Source organism: Psittacula echo (genome assembly GCF_963264785.1).
Source record: "Psittacula echo genome assembly, chromosome: 3".
Taxonomy (NCBI): Eukaryota; Metazoa; Chordata; class Aves; order Psittaciformes; family Psittacidae; genus Psittacula; species Psittacula echo.
Window position 1 is genome coordinate 127,278,983 of NC_137736.1, and position 20,165 is coordinate 127,299,147.

Below are 20,165 nucleotides of genomic sequence, written 5' to 3' on the forward strand. Positions count from 1 at the left end.
ATTCACACACATATATAATACATACATTGCATTCACACTCATATGCACGCGCAGACACATGCATTCACATACATGCACTGACATGCACACACACAGGTACACTCACACACACACGTGCACACACAGGGAGCACCTGCACGTGTGCAAGCCCTGCACGGATGAGCCAAGGGCTCAAGCTGAGCCTGCAGTGCTTGTGCACACGTGTGTGGTTGCATATGTGTGTGTTCACACATGCATGTGTGCCGCTGCATGCATGTGCCCATGTGTGTGCATGTACATGTGTGAACAGATGTGAGTGCACCTCTGTGTATATGTGTGCGCAGTTGTTTGTGTGTATGTGTCTGTACATGCATGTTCATGTGAGTGCACATGTATGTGCATATATGTCTGTGAATCCTGTGTGTCCATGCATGTGCATGACTGCATGTTTGTGTGTGAGTGCATGTGTGTGAGTGCATATGTTTGTGCATGCGTGTGCATGCCCCATGACTGCACGCATGTGGTTACATGTGTACATGCGTGTGCTCCCCTATGCACACATACGTGTGTGTGAGTGCATATGTACGTGCACTGCTCTGCATGTGCACGCATGCAGGCACAATCCTGTGTGTGGGATTGTGTGTGAGCACATGCATGTGTCTGCACACGTGTGTACGAGCACGTGTGTGTTTATGTACACACGTGTGTGCGCGCTAGTGCCTGCGCCAGCCGGCCCCGGCGGGCCTCGAACCCGGGTCCCCACACCTGCCTTTTCCCGGAATGCCCCGGGAGCGGGGCGGTGCCTTGGCGCTCCCTGGGGGTTGTAGTCCGCGGGGCGTAGCTAACACAGCGGAGTGCGCTGTGGAGGACTACAGCTCCCAGCAGGCTTTGCGCGCCAACGCTCTGGCTGCGCCGGTTTGCCGGCTACCGCCATCTTGCTTCACCGGCCTCCAGCGGCTCGAAGGGGGGTTGAGGAGGCAGCGGCGGCGAGCACCGGGACGATGCTGGCCTCCCTCGCGGCCCGCCCGCCGCCGCCGGGGCTGGCGAGGCTCCTGCGGGCGCGGCCGGGCCTGGCGCCGTCGCGGGCGGCCTCCGGGGCTCCGCCGGCGGCGGTGGCTGAGGGGGCCGGGAGCGCCGGGCCGCGGCTGCTGGAGGGCTGGGCCGCCAGGGGGCGCCGGCGGTCCGCGCCACCGAGCCTGGGGGTGTCATGGCGGGGGCAGGGCCCCGGGGGGAGCCCCCTGTCAATGGGGCCAGGCCCGGGGGGTGCCCTCTTAGGAATGGGGCGCTCCCCGCTATCAGTGGGGCCAGGCCCCATGGGGACCCCCTTAGCAGTGGGGCCAAGCCCCACGGGGACCGCCATGGCTGAGCAGCAGCTCCCGGGGCCCGCCCCCCCGCAGCCCCCCAGCAGTGCCCGGCCTGGCCCGGTCCCCGCCGTGCCCCATGCGGAGCCGCCGCTGGGTGCTGTGGGTGCTGTGGGTGCTGAGCGCCGGCGGCACCATGGAGGGGACCCCAAGGGGCGCCGGAGAGGAGCCGTGCTGCCCGGCCTGGCTGCTGCCGTGGCCCTCTGCTACCTGCGGGACCGCCTGTCCAAGGGTGACTATTGCTGCTCGGCCCGGGCCGGGAGGGGGCTGTGGGGCATCGCTTGGCGGGGGGGAAACACGGGGGTGCCTCCTGGGACATGGAGCCTGCCCCTAGGGTGAGCTCTTCCCAGTCACTGGTGTGGAGCATGGGCTATCGGGGGTCAATGGGGAGGTTCTGGAGGGGAGATGGGATGGAGCTGCCACCAGAATGAGCCCAGTTTGTGTCTGACCCTTGCTGCGGGGCCTCAGGGCCGTGTCACAGCGTTGGGTCTGGGTGTTCTGGCACCCCCCTGCAGTGCAGCTCTGGGGCAACAGCACTGGAGGGACCTGGAGCTGCTGTGAGGGCTGGAGCAGCTCTGCTCTGGAGCCAGGCTGAGAGAGCTGGGCTGGGGCAGCCTGGAGAAGAGAAGGCTCCTGAAGGGGAGACCTGAGAGCAGCTCCAGTGCCTAAAGGGGCTGCAGGAAAGCTGGAGAGGGGCTTGGGACAAGGGCCTGTAGGGACAGGCCAAGGGGAATGGCTTGAACCTGCCAGAGGGGAGACTGAGATGAGCTCTTAGGCAGAAGCTGTTCCCTGTGAGGGTGCTGAGGCGCTGGCCCAGGGTGCCCAGAGAAGCTGTGGCTGCCCCATCCCTGGCAGTGTTCAAGGCCAGGTTGGACACAGGGGCTTGGAGCAAGCTGCTCCAGTGGAAGGGGTCCCTGCCCGTGGCAGGGGTTGGAGCTGGAGGAGCTTTAAGGTCCCTTCAGACCCCTGCGGCTGTGGGTGCTCGTGCCCCAAGAGAGGGACTCAGCCCAGGCGATGGGGTGCATGGGGCAGGGCCCTGTCTGTTGCCTGCTCTGAGGAGGGCACCTGAAAGACACAAGGCAGAGGCGCAGGCACGGCTGGGAATGAGCTGGAGAAGAGAGCAGGGAGCAGCCGAGGGCTCGGGACCCTGGGGGATGTCCCCGTGCCCCAGCAGGGCTGTGCTGGTCACAGTGCTTGGGAGCAGCTTCTGCTGCAGCCCCCCTGGGTGTCTCTGGGTGCTGCCCTTCCCCTCCGCAGCCAGGAGGTGTCATTCCAGGCCCATGGCAGCAGCTCCCTGGTGCCTGGAGCCCTGTGGTTGCTGGGTGCTGGTGCCAGCACCCTGCAGGGTTTGCTCTGTTCCCCTCGTTGTGGAGTCACTTGGGCCCTTGCTGGAGCCTCTCCTGGCTCATCCCTGTGTGTCGCAGCAGGACCTTCCCCCCTGCTCCGGCCATTTCCAGGCCCATCCCGTGGCAGCTTCGGAGCCAGAGACCGGCAGCACCCCCAGTGTAAGAGGAGGTGTTTCCTGGAGATACAGGAGAGACCAGGAAGGAGCCGTTCACATCCCTGTGCCCATCGAGGTGCTCCCGGGGGATCTCCCCTGTTAGGCTGCAGCAAGCAGGGAGCGGCTGTATCTGCTGAGCATGGAGTCATGGAATGGGTTGGGATGAAGGGAGCTTAAAGCTCCCCCAGCTCCAACCCCTGCCACAGGCAGGGACCCCTTCCACTGGAGCAGCTTGCTCCAAGCCCCTGTGTCCAACCTGGCCTTGAACACTGCCAGGGACGGGGCAGCCACAGCTTCCCTGGGGCTGCAGGGGCCTGTGGGGCTGTTCCCTGTGAACTCACTTCCCGTTCTTTCTCCCTTTCCAGAAGATGCTCTGCTGGAAGCCGCGAGGATCAACAACGTTTCGGAGGTCAGCAGGTGAGCGGGATTGGTGGGGTGCTGCTGCCCAGGGCCGGGAAGGGCACCGAGCTCTGTCAGCACTTGGCAAGGGTGGCCTCATCCTTTGTGCCTGCCGTGGCTCACGTGTGGTAGTGTCTGGGCAGGTATCCCAAGGGATGGAGCAGTGGGAGCTGCTTCTGCACCCCTTGGAGCACTCAGCTCTCCAGCTTGGATCCCCGTGGGTCAGAGGGATGGAGAGCATGGCCCAGGGTGCCCAGAGAAGCTGTGGCTGCCCCATCCCTGGCAGTGTTCAAGGCCAGGTTGGACACGGGCTTGGAGCAAGCTGCTCCAGTGGAAGGGGTCCTTGCCTGTGGAACTGGAGGAGCTTTAAGGTCTCTTTATCCCAAACCATTCCATGACTCCCTCCCAGTCCTGCTCCATGGGGAGCTGCCTCCCCTGCAGCACCCCTGTCCCTCTGCTGCTGCCTCTCCCTGCTGCATTCCGCTTTCCCCCCAGCTTCCCGAGCCCAGGAACACCACAGCTGCTGCAGAGCTGCCATGAGAGGCACCAACGCCCTTCCTTGAGGGTGCCTGGCAGGGCAGGAGCGTGGTGCTGAGCTCGGTGCTGGGGCTGCCCCCAGGAGAGGGCAGCGCTGCGCACACCCCCCCCATTCCCAACTCATCCTCCCAAAGCTGCTGTCCCTGCCTCCTGCCCCCCGTGCCCGAAGGAGAGGGCAGGCTGCCCTGATGGTGGTGGTCTGTCTCCTTTTAGGCTCATTTCAGCTCTGTGCCATGGTTTAAGCCTTGCTGAGATAACACAGAGGCTGCAGGGCTGAGCTCCTGCGTGCTCCGGCCTCGCAGGGTGACTGGAGATGCTCATTCTGTGCTGTCAGAGCCCGTGTCCTCAGGCCAGGCCAGCAGAGCTGAGCAGGGGCGTGCTGGTGCTCTCGTGGTTATTGATGGTGTTCACTTCTCCATCCTCTTGCCTCGGAGATGATGAGAAGCAGCCGCCTGATGGCTGTCACTGCCAGACCGTGTTCCCTGCTCCCACGCTCTCCTCTGCCGCTGGGCTCTTGGCTTTCCTGCTGCATGAGCTGGGGAGCTGGACTTCGTCAAGTGCCTCGTTCAGCTGACACCTCCCCATGGGCCTTTAGGCAGTACAGCAATGGGTAGGAAATGGAATCTTTTGGTCTAAGGGTAGGAGATGGACACATGGGAGAGGGTGGTGTGAGGTACCAAGAAGATTTCAAGGCCATGAGTTAAGTCATAGATGGGCTTAGCTGAGGAGGGAGAAGAGGGCAGAGAGAGGCTCCAGGGAGCAGAGGCTGTGCTGGAAGCAGGGAACGGAAGAGCTTTGAGAACCATGGCCCTTATCCCATAGAGCTGGGGTCTCTCTCTTGGAAGAGATGAGATCTCCTAAAGATCCCCTGTGAGATGATGGGGTCCGGGGTATCACCCCTGGGATGCCCATGGGAACCTCATGGAGCTCAACCAGGCCAAGGGCAAGGTCCTGCCCCTGGGTTGGGGCAATCCCAGCACAACCCAGGCTGGGGGCGATGGGATGGAGCCTGAGGAGAAGGACCTGGGGGTTCCCATCCCTGGCAGTGCTCAAGGCCAGGTTGGACACAGGGGCTTGGAGCAAGCTGCTCCAGTGGAAGGGGTCCCTGCCCGTGGCAGGGGTTGGAGCTGGAGGAGCTTTAAGGTCCCTTCGTCCCAAACTAGTCTGGGATTCTATGAACTTGTGTGACCGTGGCCTTTGGAGCAAACCAGCTCTTCCCTTCAAGCCCTTCCCACCATCAGCCTGTCCAGATGGTAACACCGAATGAATGTCAATAGTTTAATTCCCCTCAACCTCAGTGATTCCACATGTTTGGAAGCAAAGGAAGAAACAGAGCCAGGGAGAACAACTGCCTCAATCCCCCTGTGTTCCTATTCAGTATTAACAGTGATGCTCGGTGTTCCAGCCCGGCTCCTTACTAAGCACCCACCGAAGCGCAGGCTCAGAGCAGAGCTTCCTCCTGGATGAGGGTGATGGAGCAGTGTTCTGAGCACTCACAGCAGTGACTCATGGAAACACGGAGCCTGTGGCACAGCTCTCAGCGGCCTCATTCCCAGCAGCAGGCACCAGCCCAGATCCGTGTGCTGATGGGATGTGGAGGTGCCCAGGAGCTCCCAGGGGATCCAGGCAGCCGTGGAGGGGGCAGGAAGCTCCACGTCAGCTCCGGCTGCTCTCTCCAGGCTCATTTTGGGTTGCAGGAAGAGCTCAGTCACGTTTGGAGCCCCAAAGGGTGGCTCTGCCTCAGGCTGAGCTGCTGAGCATCGCCCCGGTGTCAGCTCTGACTCAGCTCCTGCTGCTGTCTGCAGCTCTCCCCTCACGTTGCAGGCACCAAAGGTGCGGTTCCACCTGATGGGAGGTCCTGATCCCAGCAGGAGGATGGGGCTGCTCTTCCCAGTGAGGAGCAGCGTGATCCGGACCCTCACAGCCCCCTGCTTCAGTCCGCTGGGAGCTGCCATCTCCCATTGCTGTCACAGAGAGGTTTGCTCCCACGGGGGGTGTTCACTGCCCACAACGTTCCCATTGGGATCAGTTGCAAGCATGCTGGTGTGGGCTGTGCTCCGGAGCATGTGATGCACACAATTCCACAGCTGGAATTGTTGCCCCCCCGTGGAAGTGCCTCTGTCCCATGCCTTGTCCCACGGGTTTGGCCTGCTCCTGGCAGATCAGCCCCGGGGCTGTGGGAGAGGAGCTGAAAGGTCCCAGCCTGTGTGCGGTGCTCACTGGTGGTGACATGGGCTGGGGAGCAAGGAGGCTCTCCTGGAAGGGGCTGATCCTCTCTGCGCTGAGCACGCCTGAGGTAGCAGGGCATGGAGAGAGCCCTCCCAGTGCAGTGCGAACCAGGGAGCTATGGAGTGCTTTGGGTTGGAGCTCATCCAGTTCAGCCTGGAGAAGACTCCTTAAGGGGAGCCCTTAGAGCAGCTCCAGTGCCTAAAGGGGCTGCAGGAAACCTGGAGAGGGGCTTGGGACAAGGGCCTGTAGGGCCAGGCCAAGGGGAATGGCTTGAACCTGCCCGAGGGGAGACTGAGATGAGCTCTTAGGCAGAAGCTGTTCCCTGTGAGGGTGCTGAGGCGCTGGCCCAGGGTGCCCAGAGAAGCTGTGGCTGCCCCATCCCTGGCAGTGCTCAAGGCCAGGTTGGACACAGGGGCTTGGAGCAAGCTGCTCCAGTGGAAGGGGTCCCTGCCTGTGGCTTTAGATGAGCTTTAAGGTCCCTTCCATCCCAACACATTCCAGGATTCCATGGTGCGATCCTTTCAGCCTGTTTGGAAAAGCAAAGCCTTCTCCTAGTGCTGAGGCATCTCTCAGGCTGCGGATGTGGGATGGAGTTTGGTGTCTCCCCATGCCTGTGTCTCTGTGTCCCCATCGCGTGAGTTCTCCCTTTCTGTGCTTCCCCCCCCTCAGACAGCCCTGCTCTCATCCCAGATCTGTTTCCCTCCTGAAACCTGGATTTCTGAGGGCTTCCTTTGACTCTGGACATCCCTTTCCAGGCGCTTCTCCTTGGCCATCACCTCTCCACAAGCCCTGTTTGTCCTGTGTGGTTTAGGGACACCTTGGGAGCCACGGACCTAACACTGCTCCTCTGCTTGTCCCTTCCTCCCCTTGCAGCAGCGCTTGTGGGCTCGTGTGTGTTCACAGGGATGACCACGGGTGCCTGAGGAGCCGGCGGGAGCCAGCACCCACATCAGAGCCCTGCCACCAGCTCCACGCTCGCTCTCTCTGCTCCTTTCCCTGTCCTCCTGCTTTCATGTCCGGAGCCGATGGCTTGGGATGGTTTCATCCTCCCGCTGGTGCAAAGGGCACGTCCTGAGGGGTCCCCCCCCTTCCCTCGGTGCCGCAGAGGGTGAGGGGCTGCGGAGCACCCATTGTTGGGGGGGGAAGTTCAAGTTTGCAGCCCCCATTCCCGCAGCTGGCAGGAGGGAGGCGCTGAGCCCAAACTCAAACATGCCCCTGGGCCCCGTGTCAGCGAGGCGCTCACCCAGAACCCGCCCGCCGGGGGGAACGGGGCCCATCCATCTGCCAGCCCGGCCTGCCCCGGGATCAAAGGGCTCCCAGCCGGACCGGGGCACAAAGAGCTGGGTGCTGCGAGCAGGCGGTGATGCTCTGCTGGCCAGGCACTGGGTGCTGCCTGAGCCGGGAGCGCATCCAGCCCCGCAGGGAGCGGGGATGTTGCTGCAGGAGCTGCTCGCCCGCAGGCTCCCTCAGTGTTAGGAATCCGTTGGGAAGAGCTGTTCCCACGGAGCGGCCTGTGTCTGGAGAGGACATGGACTTTCTGCCTGAAAACCCTAAACCAGGGTGCTCTGGGGAGAAGCGGGCGAGCTTTCTGGCATCAAACCCTTGCAGAAGGGGGTTGGGGAAGCACAGCAGCTTTCTGCCCCCAAAGCCTAGAAATTAACCTTTCTGGGGGAGCAGATGAGCTTTCTGGGGTAAAAACCTTTAAAAGAGGTGGTTCGGGGAGAAGCAGGCGAGCTTTGTGCCCTAAACTCCAAAATACAGCGTGTGCTGGAGAGCCGAGTGAGCTTTGTGCCCTAAACTCCAAAATACAGCGTGTGCTGGAGAGCTGAGTGAGCTTTGTGCCCTAAACTCCAAAATACAGCGTGTGCTGGAGAGCCGGGTGAGCTTTGTGCCCTAAACCCTTTCAGAAAGGTGTTTTCTAGAGAAGCACATGAACTTTCTGCTCTGAAGCCCTTTAGAAGAGGTGTTTCCTGCAGAAGCAGGCCAGCTTTCCGCCCTCAACCCCTACAGACAGTGTCTTCTGGAAAAGCAGCTGAGCTTTTCCCCTAAGCCCCTTTAAAAGAGGTGTTCCGAGGAGCTGCAGCCCAAACCCCACTGCAAACAGAGCTACAGACACCTGAGAGCCTCCTTCAGAGCCCAGAGCGGGTGTCCTGTGTTTGGTTCCAATGTGGCTGAACCCAGGCACTGAACAAGGCGTTGTTCCATTCCATCACACCCTGCTCCTGATCCCAGCTGCTGGGATGTGAGGGTGGCTGTCACTTAGCCATTGCCATAGCATTAAATCAGGACAGGAACTGAATGGTAACACAGGTTTAGTTGTGCAGAGATGCTGTAGAGCTGCTGAGCATCCTGCAGCGAGCTGAACACTGACTGCAGTGTCAGTGTGGGGATGCTGGTGATGTGACACGGGTAACTCCTGCACTGGGCTGCGTCCTGTAGCATTCCTGTAATGATCTAGGTTCCTCAATGGAAAGCTATGGGATGAATGGCAACATCTGTAATTGAATCCTGCAGCAGAACTCCAACAGGAAGGGCTGGAAGGGACCTTAAAGCTCATCCAGTTCAGCCTGGAGAAGAGAAGGCTCCTTAAGGGGAGCCCTTAGAGCACCTCCAGTGCCTAAAGGGGCTGCAGGAAACCTGGAGAGGGGCTTGGGACAAGGGCCTGCAGGGACAGGCCAAGGGGAATGGCTCAGGGTAGGTGTCCCCCATCTCTTGCTGGGCTCACTCTGGTGCAGCTCCTGGTCTGGGGGAGCCAGGGCTCACTCTTATCCCACCCTGAGGAGCACCTTTCCGGGCCGGGCCGGGCAGCACATGGTGCACAGATGGAGCCTGGTGTGGATTTCTGCCTGTGGCACTGTCCCTGGGCGCAGCAGCAGGTGATGGCTGTGACCTGTGGCCATGGAGCTGAGGCCCAGACGTGTCCCCTCGGTGTTGTGAGTGCAAACAGCCCCCGTCTGCAGCGCTGCAATGGGAGCTGATCTCTGCAGATAGCAATCTGCCATCACCTGGGCATCCAGCCGTATCCCGCTGTCGTAGGGAGGGGAATGCTTTGGGGCTGCGCATGGAGATGCCGCTGTTCTGGAGTGCTCTTGGGCAGCAGAGCTCTGACCATCTGCGTGCAGGTGGGAGAAGGAGGCATCAGCAGGATGTATCCTGGTGGAGCCACGTCCAGCCTGCCTGGAGCTGGTGATGTGCAGATGTGTGTAAGGATCCTGCATGGAAGCCTGTTCTGCTGCCATGGAGGATCAAACTCCTCCGGAGCCAGGACCCAGGAGCTCCTGTTTCCCTGCCAAACAGCTCATTATCCTTACACTTTCAGTTGTAACCCTGGTGAATAGAACATAAACCTTGTGGTGGTGCTGGAGATCGTCTAGGGGGGTCAGAGAATGGTTTGGGATGAAGAGAGCTTAAAGCCCATCCAGCTCCAGTCCCCTCAGGGCGTTAGGAGGGGGTTAGGGAATGGGTGCAAAGGTTGGGAATATGAAGACAGGCTGAGAACATTGGGGCTGTTGAGGCCGGAGAAGAGAAGCTGCGTGGAGACCTCAGAGCAGCTTCCAGTGTCTGAAGGGGGCTACAAGGACGCTGGAGAGGGACTCTTCATCAGGGACTGGAGTGACAGGACAAGGGGTAACGGGTTCAAACTGAAACAGGGGAAGTTCAGGTTGGAGATAAGGCAGAAGCTCTTCCCTGTGAGGGTGCTGAGGCGCTGGCCCAGGGTGCCCAGAGAAGCTGTGGCTGCCCCATCCCTGGCAGTGTTCAAGGCCAGGTTGGACACAGGGGCTTGGAGCAAGCTGCTCCAGTGGAAGGGGTCCCTGCCCGTGGCAGGGGTTGGAGCTGGATGGGCTTTAAGCTCCCTTCATCCCAAAGCATTCCCTGATGATGTGATGATGAGGAGGGGTTGAATCCACTTCCCACGTTGGTTTTCTCAGCTGCCCCGGAGCAGGCTCCTGGAAAGGAGCGGATTCCCCTCCTTATCTTGGGCTGGTTTCCCTGTGCCCTCTCCTGACCGTGTCCCTCTCCCACCCAGGCTTCTGGTGGACGGCGCAGACGTGAACGCGAGGCACAGGCTGGGCTGGACGGCGCTCATGGTGGCAGCCATCAGCAGGAACTCCAGGTAGGTTCCACCTTACCCCAGCGTCCCCATCACCCAGTGTGTGAGGCCCTTCAGGCTGCTCCAGCTTTCCATGGGGCAGCTCCACAGGGAGCTCCCGTGAAGCTTGGGCTGCTCTGGGAGGTGGTGTTGGGCTGAACCCGAGGGAGCTCCTCACCCTGGTGCATTGGGAGATGGAGGCAGGTGACTACCAAGCAGGCAGTGCCGTTCCACAGCAGCATCCCAGAGCCTTGGGATGTCCCTGTGGAAGCTCCCATAGGAGCTGCCTCTGCATCCCTCCATGCTCGTGGGGCTCTTTCTGCAGCAGCAGGGGCTGTCCCCTGCCTCCCGCGTTCCCATGCTGGTGCCTGCTGTCCCGTCACCTCTGCAGGGCACTCGGCAACGTATTCAGCCTACAACTAAATGCAATTAAAGGCGGTTTGTGTTTAAAGGGGCAGAAAACAAAACCAGCGGCGAACCCCCAATCCAATTGTGGAATTGTGGCACAGACGGGGGCTGAGCTTTGATGTGCCACCCTCTCGGGGCGGCTTTACTTAGTCACAAGTTCATAAGCAAGAAAAAGCCCAAATGACTTGGGAAAACACGGCATTCAGGCGGCTCACAAAGGCGGAATATCCGCTCTCGGGCGACGCCGCTCGAACCCATGCGCCCAGTTCGTGTGTGGTGCGCGCTTTGATGGCTCCCGTGACAAGCCCAAAGTCCTGACCCCCTCGGGGAGCTCCTTAAGGCGGGCACAGAGGAGGGGGCTCGGGGCTCTTGCTTTAACTTTGATGTCCCAGCAGCAACGGGCCCCGTTGTTTGCTCGCCCGCCGCGGGCCGGGCTCCGGAGCCTCCCACCTCGGCCTCTGCACAATGCTCAGCACTGGGGTGTGACGGCCGGGGACCATTCCGAGTGAGCGGCGGAGCAGAACGGGCCTGCCCGAGCTGAGGGAGGCAGGGAGAGGCTGCTCGGGGGGTGATGAGGAGCTAAAGGCAGGCTTGGAGCAGGTAGGAACGCTGCTGGGAACACCGAGAGCCACAGCCAGGCTGGTGCCTTCCTATGGATGGGCACAGTGGGAGCGATGCTGGGTCTCAGTTAGGAAAAAAACCCAGGTTTTGGCTGTGTTGGGCAAATGGTGTTGATTTTTCCCACATTTTGGATGAATCCTGACTTGAATTGGGAGCTAAAAGGGAAAATTACAAAGTCATAGAATCATGGAATGGGTTGGGTTGAAGGGAGCTTAAAGCCCATCCAGCTCCAACCCCTGCCACGGGCAGGGACCCCTTCCACTGGAGCAGCTTGCTCCAAGCCCCTGTGTCCAACCTGGCCTTGAGCACTGCCAGGGATGGGGCAGCCACAGCTTCTCTGGGCACCCTGGGCCAGCGCCTCAGCACCCTCACAGGGAACAGCTTCTGCCTAAGAGCTCATCTCAGTCTCCCCTCGGGCAGGTTCAAGCCATTCCCCTTGGCCTGTCCCTACAGGCCCTTGTCCCAAGCCCCTCTCCAGGTTTCCTGCAGCCCCTTTAGCCCCTTTTCCTTTTCCCTTTAGCCCCTTTTAGTCCCTCCCACTGGAGCTGCTCTAAGGTCTCTCCTTAAGGAGCCTTCTCTTCTCCAGGCTGGACCAGCCCAGCTCTCTCAGCCCGGCTCCAGGTCTCTCTGGATCACAAACTGGATACCTGAAGCTTGTAGGATACAGTGGATATCCTGCTATATCCAGTGATGTAGTGGGAGAGTGGACACTTGATGGGGGCAAACCTAAATGCAAAGCTCACCCTGGTGTATCAGCTCTGCTGATAGGTGGGTTTGTCCCTGCAGACCATTCCTGTCTTTGGGATGTCTCCAGTAGGGCCTTGCTGCTGGCTGGGAACGCGTTGAGCTGGAACACAGCCTGTGGAGCATCTGAAGCTCCCTACAAGTAGTTTACTCCTGGGTATAGCCCCAGGGAGACCTTGACCTGAGCCCACAGAGCTGGAGCAGAAGAGTGGATGTGTAACAGCTTTCCCTTACAAACCCCTGCTGCTTTGCTGGGTCTCTTTGCAACCTTTGTGCATGCACTGGGTAGGAGCTGCTCTAAATGGGACTTCCTCTGCTTTGCAGCCGATGCAGGGCTGTTTTCCCTTGGCAGTGTGGTCCCTCTGTACCCACTGATGCTCTCACAGGGGTTTTCCCCCACAGCAGCTCCTTGAGTGCATTGTAAGGTGTTCCCTTCGGGTTTGAGCCCGGAGCCTCCGGGGAAGGTGAGGTGGGTCTTTCTGAGCTCCACACCAGAGGAGAGGTGACAAGCAGCTCCGAGATGGCCACAGGGAGGGAGGAGCTGCACTGGGATAGCCTCTGACAGCACTGGCTCACACCATGGCACTGGTCCCGCTTGCTCTGTCCCCACATCTGGTGTTCAGGTTGTGGTACCCATGTGAGATCCATCCCAGTGACCATCAGGGTCAGGGACACCAGAAGCAGCAATGAGGGTTCTAAACCTCAAACTACTGAGGAAAAGGCAGAATCCCCCCGGAGTGCTGCCCTTCCCAGGCTGTTCTCAGGGAAGGCCATGTTCCCGGTGTCTGCAGTGCCTGGAGGTGTCTGGGACCTGGCCTTCAGCTCGCTGATGTTTCTCCACGTGCCCAGCTCTCACGCTCCCAATTAGGCAGCTCCAGTCCATATGTTTAATTCAATTGTGGAGGCCCTGCATTAATGACTGCTGTCACTTGCCATCAGCTGCAGGATGAAGTTCCCTGTGCCCCGGGGCACTTGGGATCTGTCACTGCTTTTTACACTGAAACAAAGATCATTCCCTTCCTCTTGTAAAGTCCTGCACCCAAACGCGGTGAGGCATTAACCACAGAACCCCAGAGTGCGTTGGGATGAAGGGAGCTTAAAGCACCTCCAGCTCCAACCCCTGCCACGGGCAGGGACCCCTTCCACTGGAGCAGCTTGCTCCAAGCCCCTGTGTCCAACCTGGCCTTGAGCACTGCCAGGGATGGGGCAGCCACAGCTTCTCTGGGCACCCTGGGCCAGCGCCTCAGCACCCTCACAGGGAAGAGCTTAGGGAGCAGCTCAGTGTGGATTCACTGGGACCTGTGCCTCCACCGTGCCCACCTCGATGCTTGCTGCCCACCTTTGAGGGTGCTGTGTGGATGGTTTGTGTCAGCAGCAGCAGTACCTCGTGCGTGGTGGTGGTGCAGAGCGTGTCCCAGGACTCCCAGCGAAGGGTGACTGCTCCGGAGCTGGTTTCTGTCTATGGGCAATGCCATGATTAACTGGTGCAGTCCCAGCTCCTCTGGTAGAGCACACATCTGGGCTGTGTGGGCTTCCTCACCCCTTTCACTTTAGGCAGCTCATTCCGAGCTGAGCTGGAGGAACCCCTGGATGCCTTTGGAAGCACACAGGGACCATGGTGTTGCCTGCCAAAGAGCTGAGGTGGGGAGTGTGGTTTCCAGCTGTGAAGCAGGGTATGTCCATAGTCATGGAGTCGCTTGGGATGAAGGGACCCAGGCTGGGTCTCTTCATTCCAACCCAGCATCCCAGCCCAGCGCCTCAGCACCCTCACAGGGAAGAGATTCTGCCTCAGAGCTCATCTCAGTCTCCGCTCTGGCAGCCCCTGGCTCACCCCACTGACATTCCCACCCCTCCCACTGCTCCGTCCCTCTCTGTCTGGATCTGCTCCTGCCTTTGCTAAAGGCCAGTTTGCTTCAATGTCCCATTACCTGCAAATTGCCCAGTGGGATCGATAGCGGTGGTGCAGGAGTGCCTGGGAGGACAGCAGGGCCCTGAGCAGGAGGTGAGATTGAAGGGTGGTTGGAGACAGAGCCTGGCTGAGAGCCCTGAGTCCTCCCTGGGCCTAGGGCTGATCACAGCCTGCAGAGGGGCTCCTGGAACAGAGCTGAGGTCTGTGCTGTCTGAGCTTGAGCCTCCCTTGGTCCTGAGAGCTGGGGAATCATTCCTGATCCCCGGGCAGGAAAGGGGAGCAGTTCTGACACCATCTATCATTGCTCTGAATCCTGGAATCCCAATGGAAGGGACCTCAGGGATCATCTGCTCCAACCTCTCCAGGCACAGCAGGACCCAGACTGGATGCCCAGCACCCTGTGCAGCCCCATCTTAACAGTGTCCAACACTGGGGAGTCACCATTGCCCTGGGGAGATTGTTCCAATGGCTGCTTGTTCCCATTGGGAATGATTCTCCTCTTGTGTCCATTGGGAATCTCCCAGCAGTAACTTGTGCCCATCACCCCTCGGCTTTCCCATGGGACTCCTTGTCCAAAGGGAGTCTCCATCTTCTCTGCAGCCCCCCTTTAACTCCTGGCACATGGATCAGGTCTCCCTGAGCCTTCTCTTCTCCAGCTGAACAGTCCCAGCTCTCTCAGCCTTTCCTCACTGCTGCCCAGCCCTGGGACCATCTTTGGGGCCCTTCTCTGGCCCCTCTCCAGCCCGGCCACAGCTTTGCTGTGCAGCAGGACCCAACCTGACCCCGTGTTCCAGGGGTGCCCTGACCAGCACCCAGCACAGTGGGACAATGGCACCTTCATCCCTGTGGATAACAGGAACCTGTTGGGTTCTTTGTACCTTATTCAACCCAAGCCCCTTTGATTGCGCTTAGGGACGGAGGGGAGAGGAGCTGCAGTGCCATTGTAATGGGAGTTGACAGGACAGAGCCTGCAGAGCCCTGTCCATCAGTGGCTGTCAGGCTGTGAGCCCTGTCACCCCTGATGAATGCTCCCCAGCCCCTCACTGTCTGGTTGTCATGGGGAGAAATGAAGAGCTCAGGTGGCCTCGAGCTGCTTCCACAGGTGGTCAGAAACCTGGTTCCTGGTGAGGGGTTGGGCTGGGAATGGAGGTGGGAGAATCCACCCCAATCGTGCCCATCCTGCTGCAGCCTCGTGGGGCTGGAGGTGAAGAGCTTCAGGAGCATCCAGTGCAACCGTTCCCAGCACTGCCCAGGCCACCACTGCCCCGTGGCCCTGGGGCCTCGGCTCCACGGGCTGTGAACACTGGCAGGGACGGTGCCTGCAGCCCTGCCCTCTATGAAGCAGTGTGCAATGAGCTGATGGGGCAGGCCTCTGGATGGAGAGGGTAAATGTCCTCCCGCAGCTCTGGGAGCTGCTGGCTGCAGGGGATCGGGGTGTCCCGGGGCTGATCTCGTTTCATTTGCCTGCATCCCAGAGGGGGGATTTGCCTGAACTCCCTGCAGCCCTCAAAGGCACATCCCCATGGGATGAACGCCCTTGGGATTGATTGTGAGGGCAGACTGAGATGAGCTCTTAGGCAGAAGCTCTTCCCTGTGAGGGTGCTGAGGCGCTGGCCCAGGGTGCCCAGAGAAGCTGTGGCTGCCCCATCCCTGGCAGTGTTCAAGGCCAGGTTGGACACAGGGGCTTGGAGCAAGCTGCTCCAGTGGAAGGGGTCCCTGCCTGTGGCAGGGGTTGGAGCTGGAGGAGCTTTAAGCTCCCTTCAACCCAAACCAGTCTGGGATTCGATGTAGAAGGATCGAATGTTCTAAACTGGAGGGTGGAAACCTGGGGAAGAAACCGGTCCCTTCCAGCCCCTGCCTCTGGTTGTGCTTCATCCTGAAGTCCTATTGCTCCTTGCCTTGGTGGGATGGCTCCTTTCCTCAGGTGTGAACTGGTGGTGTCCCAGGAGCAGCAGGATGTGGCTTTGCTTCCCTTAACCTGAAGAGGGTTACAAGCATCTTCCATCCTGCAGGCACAGGGATGTGCTTGGAGCCACGATCCTGCTCCAGCGGGGACAGCTTCCACCGCTGATCTGGATCTATGGGATGAGAACGGATGCCCATGGTGGGCTGGGAATGTGATTCCCACCCAGGGCACGCTCTGGATGGGCCTTGGTGAGGGCTGTGAGCCCTCCAGTGCCTGCCCCATGTCTGAGGGCTTTCAGGATGTGCTGCTGTGGTTGTACTGAAGTGTTCAGTGGTGGTTCCTGGTTCCTCTTTGCTATCCGGGAATGTCAGGAGGGATTGCTGAGCCCTGCCTCCCTCCTCCTTCCTGTCTCCCTCCCAACAGTGTGGTGAAGATCCTGCTGGCAGCCAATGCAGATCCAAACCTTGGAGATGACTTCAGCAGCGTCTATGAGACTGCCAAGGAGAAAGGCCTGCACTCTCTGGAAGGTAATGTTGGATGGGTGCAGCCGCCTGCGTTTGCTTCCCAGCTCCCAGAGTTCCTGGCTTTAAAGTGGGAATTTGACCTCGATTGGGTGGGTTTAGGGCTTCAGCTTCTATTGAAAAGCAGAGGACCTGATGGCATGGGAGCGAGTGTATGACGGTGAAAGGAAACATGGTGTAGATGTGCATGAGAAGCAATTCTTCAGCATCCTGGAGATAACCTGCTTCCCTACAGCCAGAACATCCCATGGGTTGTAGATAGGGATCATCCCATCGACCACATGCAGCCACTTGCTGCAGAAGGCTCTAGGGCAGGTATCCCACCCCGGCCTGGCTCCAGGTCTTATAAAGAGATATTAAGTGACTCCAGGCTTGCCCAGTTGGGCTAAAGCTGGATGGTTACATGGGTGCAATCACTGCTGCTGGCTTGGGGCAGGCGTCAGTGGTGCCTTCCAGCCCTGGGAGCCTTTCCATGAGGACGAGGAAGTTCCCTGCAGTGGCGTTTCACCTCCTCAGGATTTCTCTTGGCTGACGTCTCCCGTTCCAGTCTCAGCCCAGTGTTATCCCACTGCTGGGGTGTTGATGCACGCTTGGACTCATGGAAGAGTTTGGGTTGAAGGGACCTCTGGAGGCCTGTGGGTGGCAGGGACGCCTTCCACCAGAGCAGCTTGCTCAGAGCCCTGCTCTTTTCTTCAGAGAGCTGATATTTCCCAGACTTTTCCCGCTTTCCGGGATGATAAATGGTGTTACATTCCCTGGGCTCGTGGTTATTGATGGAAGCTGAGGGGGAATGTCTGGAAAAGCAGCAGCTGTGTCCTTCAGGGATGCTGCTGGCGCCCAGGCTCACTGCTCCTGGGCTGGCAGGGGCACAGGCAGGACTCAATGGCTTTAACCTGCCCGAGGGGAGACTGAGCTGAGCTCTTAGGCAGAAGCTCTCCCCTGTGAGGGTGCTGAGGCGCTGGCCCAGGGTGCCCAGAGAAGCTGTGGCTGCCCCATCCCTGGCAGTGTTCAAGGCCAGGTTGGACACAGGGGCTTGGAGCAAGCTGCTCCAGTGGAAGGGGTTCCTGCCCGTGGCAGGGGTTGGAACTGAATGAGCTTTAAGGTCCTTTCAACCCAACCCAGGCTGGGATTCCATGGTTCTATGGTGGTGGCTCTGCAAACCACAGAGAGCTGCTGGACAGCCTGAGGGCTTCAAAGTCCAGAGCAGGAGGTCAGCGCACACAGATGTGCTTAATGTGGATGCAGTGGAGATGGGGGCACGAGGCCAGGCAGTGGCTGAGCGATGCTCAGATGGGTCCTGGGAGGGAGAAGGGAACAGCTGGGGACACCTGAGTGGGGTCAAGTCATAGAAGCATCATGGAATCATGGAATGGGTTGGGATGAAGGGAGCTTAAAGCTCCTCCAGCTCCAACCCCTGCCACGGGCAGGGACCCCTTCCACTAGAGCAGCTTGCTCCAAGCCCCTGTGTCCAACCTGGCCTTGAGCACTGCCAGGGACGGGGCAGCCACAGCTTCTCTGGGCACCCTGGGCCAGCGCCTCAGCACCCTCACAGTGACCACATGGTGACGTTCCCCATTGGCCTCTCCATGCAGAGCTCTGGAACCTCCAGTGAAGGTGCCGTGTTTGAAGCCTCTCCCACAGCACAGGGTGAGTTTGGAGGATGAATCCCTTGGGACCGCTCGTACAGGCTGGTGTTTGCTCTGTAGGAGCTCAGGGCTCTCATCCCTCCCCATGACCCATGAGATCTGCTCCATGTGGGGATGGACCACGCATCCATCACCTCCCTGCAGCGCATCCAAGATGCATGAAGCAACATTAAAGCCCGAACAATGGAATGCCAATCCATAACGGGCACAGCCTTTATTTAAGACCAGGGATATCCACCCATAAAGTGAATTGTTTCTGCCTTCATCCCTCTCTCACGTTATATATTTGGGGCTGAAGGAAAGATGAGGCCACTCCGGCAGGCGCTGCATTCATCCTTGCCTTGACATCTTTTATTAAAAAGAATAAATTCAGTTGCATCTTTAAGGAGCCCACACCCAGCCCCGGTGCTGGGCCGCTTCCCCTCCCCTTTCCCCCTGCTTTTTGCCTCTCTTCCCACATTTACATATTTGCTGGATAAATATTTTCTCTTCCCAAGCTCTCCCCAAATATATTAGAGACATTTATATGGCTGGCAGGAAGGGAGGCTGCCAGGCTCGGGGTGATGGATGGCGCCGGAGCCTCCCCCTGACGCCTTATTGAGTTGCTGATGATTATCTCCCTGCCAGACATTTTTTACAGCTGAGGCTGGGCTGTCACCAGGACCATGGGGGGAAACGAACCCCACAATAATAACACTTTAATCTCTTTACTGCACTGCTCCCTAGTAGCTGAGATTCATCTTCCCTGACGCACGGAGTTCATTATCCTGCTCCTCCCTGGGTAGGAAATGACGACAAATAAATAAATAGACATCCTTCCCCCCCCAGCTCCATCTCTCCATCCGTGCTGGGGGAGCAGAGGCAGGAAAGGCAAGGAGCCAGGGAATTCATTCATCTGGAGGTGCTGAGCTTCGTGCAGGGCTGGGCAGCAGCAGGTACTCGTGACAGTGGGGTTCTCTTCTGAACGTTGCGCATCGACTCAAGCTGCCCATGAGCTCAGAGCCTGAACCCCCCCTGTGCTGGGTGCACCCCAGAGTGTGAGCAGCAGCTCAGGGAAGGGATCCTGCCCCTCTACTGTGTGAAGGGGAGACCTGAGAGCAGCTCCAGTGCCTAAAGGGGCTACAGGAAACCTGGAGAAGGGCTTGGGACAAGGGCCTGTAGGGACAGGCCAAGGGGAATGGCTTTAACCTGCCAGAGGGGAGATTGAGATGAGCTCTTAGGCAGAAGCTCTTCCCTGTGAGGGTGCTGAGGCGCTGGCCCAGGGTGCCCAGAGAAGCTGTGGCTGCCCCATCCCTGGCAGTGTTCAAGGCCAGGTTGGACACAGGGGCTTGGAGCAAGCTGCTCCAGTGGAAGGGGTCCCTGCCCATGGCAGGGGTTGGAGCTGGAGGAGCTTTAAGCTCCCTTCATCCCAACCCATTGCACAGTTCCATGAAAAGGAGACAAACAAAGTAGTCTCCTTAATTGCTTGTGCTGGATCCCAACGTGGTGCTGAAGGTAGAAGAGGCCGTGGCTGGGGTGGTGCTCAGAGGTCTCTCTCCCACCGCCTCCTCCCGTGCCTGGCTCTGTGAAGGCACCCCTGTGTTGAGGGGACCCATCCTGCCTGCATCCCTGCTGCTGCTCAGCGGCGTGGGGACAAAAGCCACCAGTGAAACCCAGCGGGGTCCTGATGGCCAACAGCAAAGCCCTTTGGCTCCTGCTGAGGCGGCAGTGCAGCCGAGGGGCTCCGGGGCAGCTCTTCCCCTCTCCCCAACGTGCTGAGCTTCCTCTGCCCTCCCCACAGTGCTCGTGACCCGGGAGGACGACTTCAGCAACCGCCTCAACATCCGCGCCAGCTTCAGGGGCTGCACGGCGCTGCACTACGCTGTGCTGGCTGACGACCGCCCCACGGTCACGCTGCTGCTGGAGGCAGGTGAGTGCCGGCTCCTGGCCATGGAGCACGTCCCTGAGCCCCTGACAGGCTCGGACAAGCACCGCGCTCGCTCCCTGGCAGGGTGAGATGTGCCTTACTCCTTGCTTTAATCTCTTTATGGTTCCTCTGTTGCCATTCCTCTCCAGTGAGTTTCCTTTTCTCCCTGTGGATGCATCCCCTGGTCTAGCTGCATCTCTGCCGTTTCCCTCCCACAATATGCACTCTGCTCATCTGTTACATCCTTTATGGACACCGAGGCAGGGAATCAGAGTCCCACGTTGCTGGGAGTGGATCTGCTCTGGCAAAGGCACCGGGTGGGTGCTGGCCCCCATGACCTGATTGAGGCTCAGGTGCTCTTGATACCTTGGCCACACAGCTCTGGGGAGAACGGGTGCAAATAGGTTG

General features: G+C 59.4%; 1 protein-coding gene across 1 annotated transcript in view; it reads left to right on the forward strand.

Moving 5' to 3' along the window:
- Positions 1-879: 879 nt before the first annotated feature.
- Positions 880-20,165, forward strand: part of CLPB (ClpB family mitochondrial disaggregase) — a 53,786-nt gene continuing 34,500 nt past the window's right edge. Inside the window, exons 1-5 of the mRNA XM_080612537.1 lie at positions 880-1,572; positions 3,207-3,258; positions 10,034-10,120; positions 16,108-16,211; positions 19,632-19,760. Coding sequence (XP_080468663.1) covers positions 981-1,572; positions 3,207-3,258; positions 10,034-10,120; positions 16,108-16,211; positions 19,632-19,760 — 964 coding nt within the window. The 5' untranslated portion in view covers positions 880-980. The remainder of the gene's footprint in view (positions 1,573-3,206; positions 3,259-10,033; positions 10,121-16,107; positions 16,212-19,631; positions 19,761-20,165) is intronic.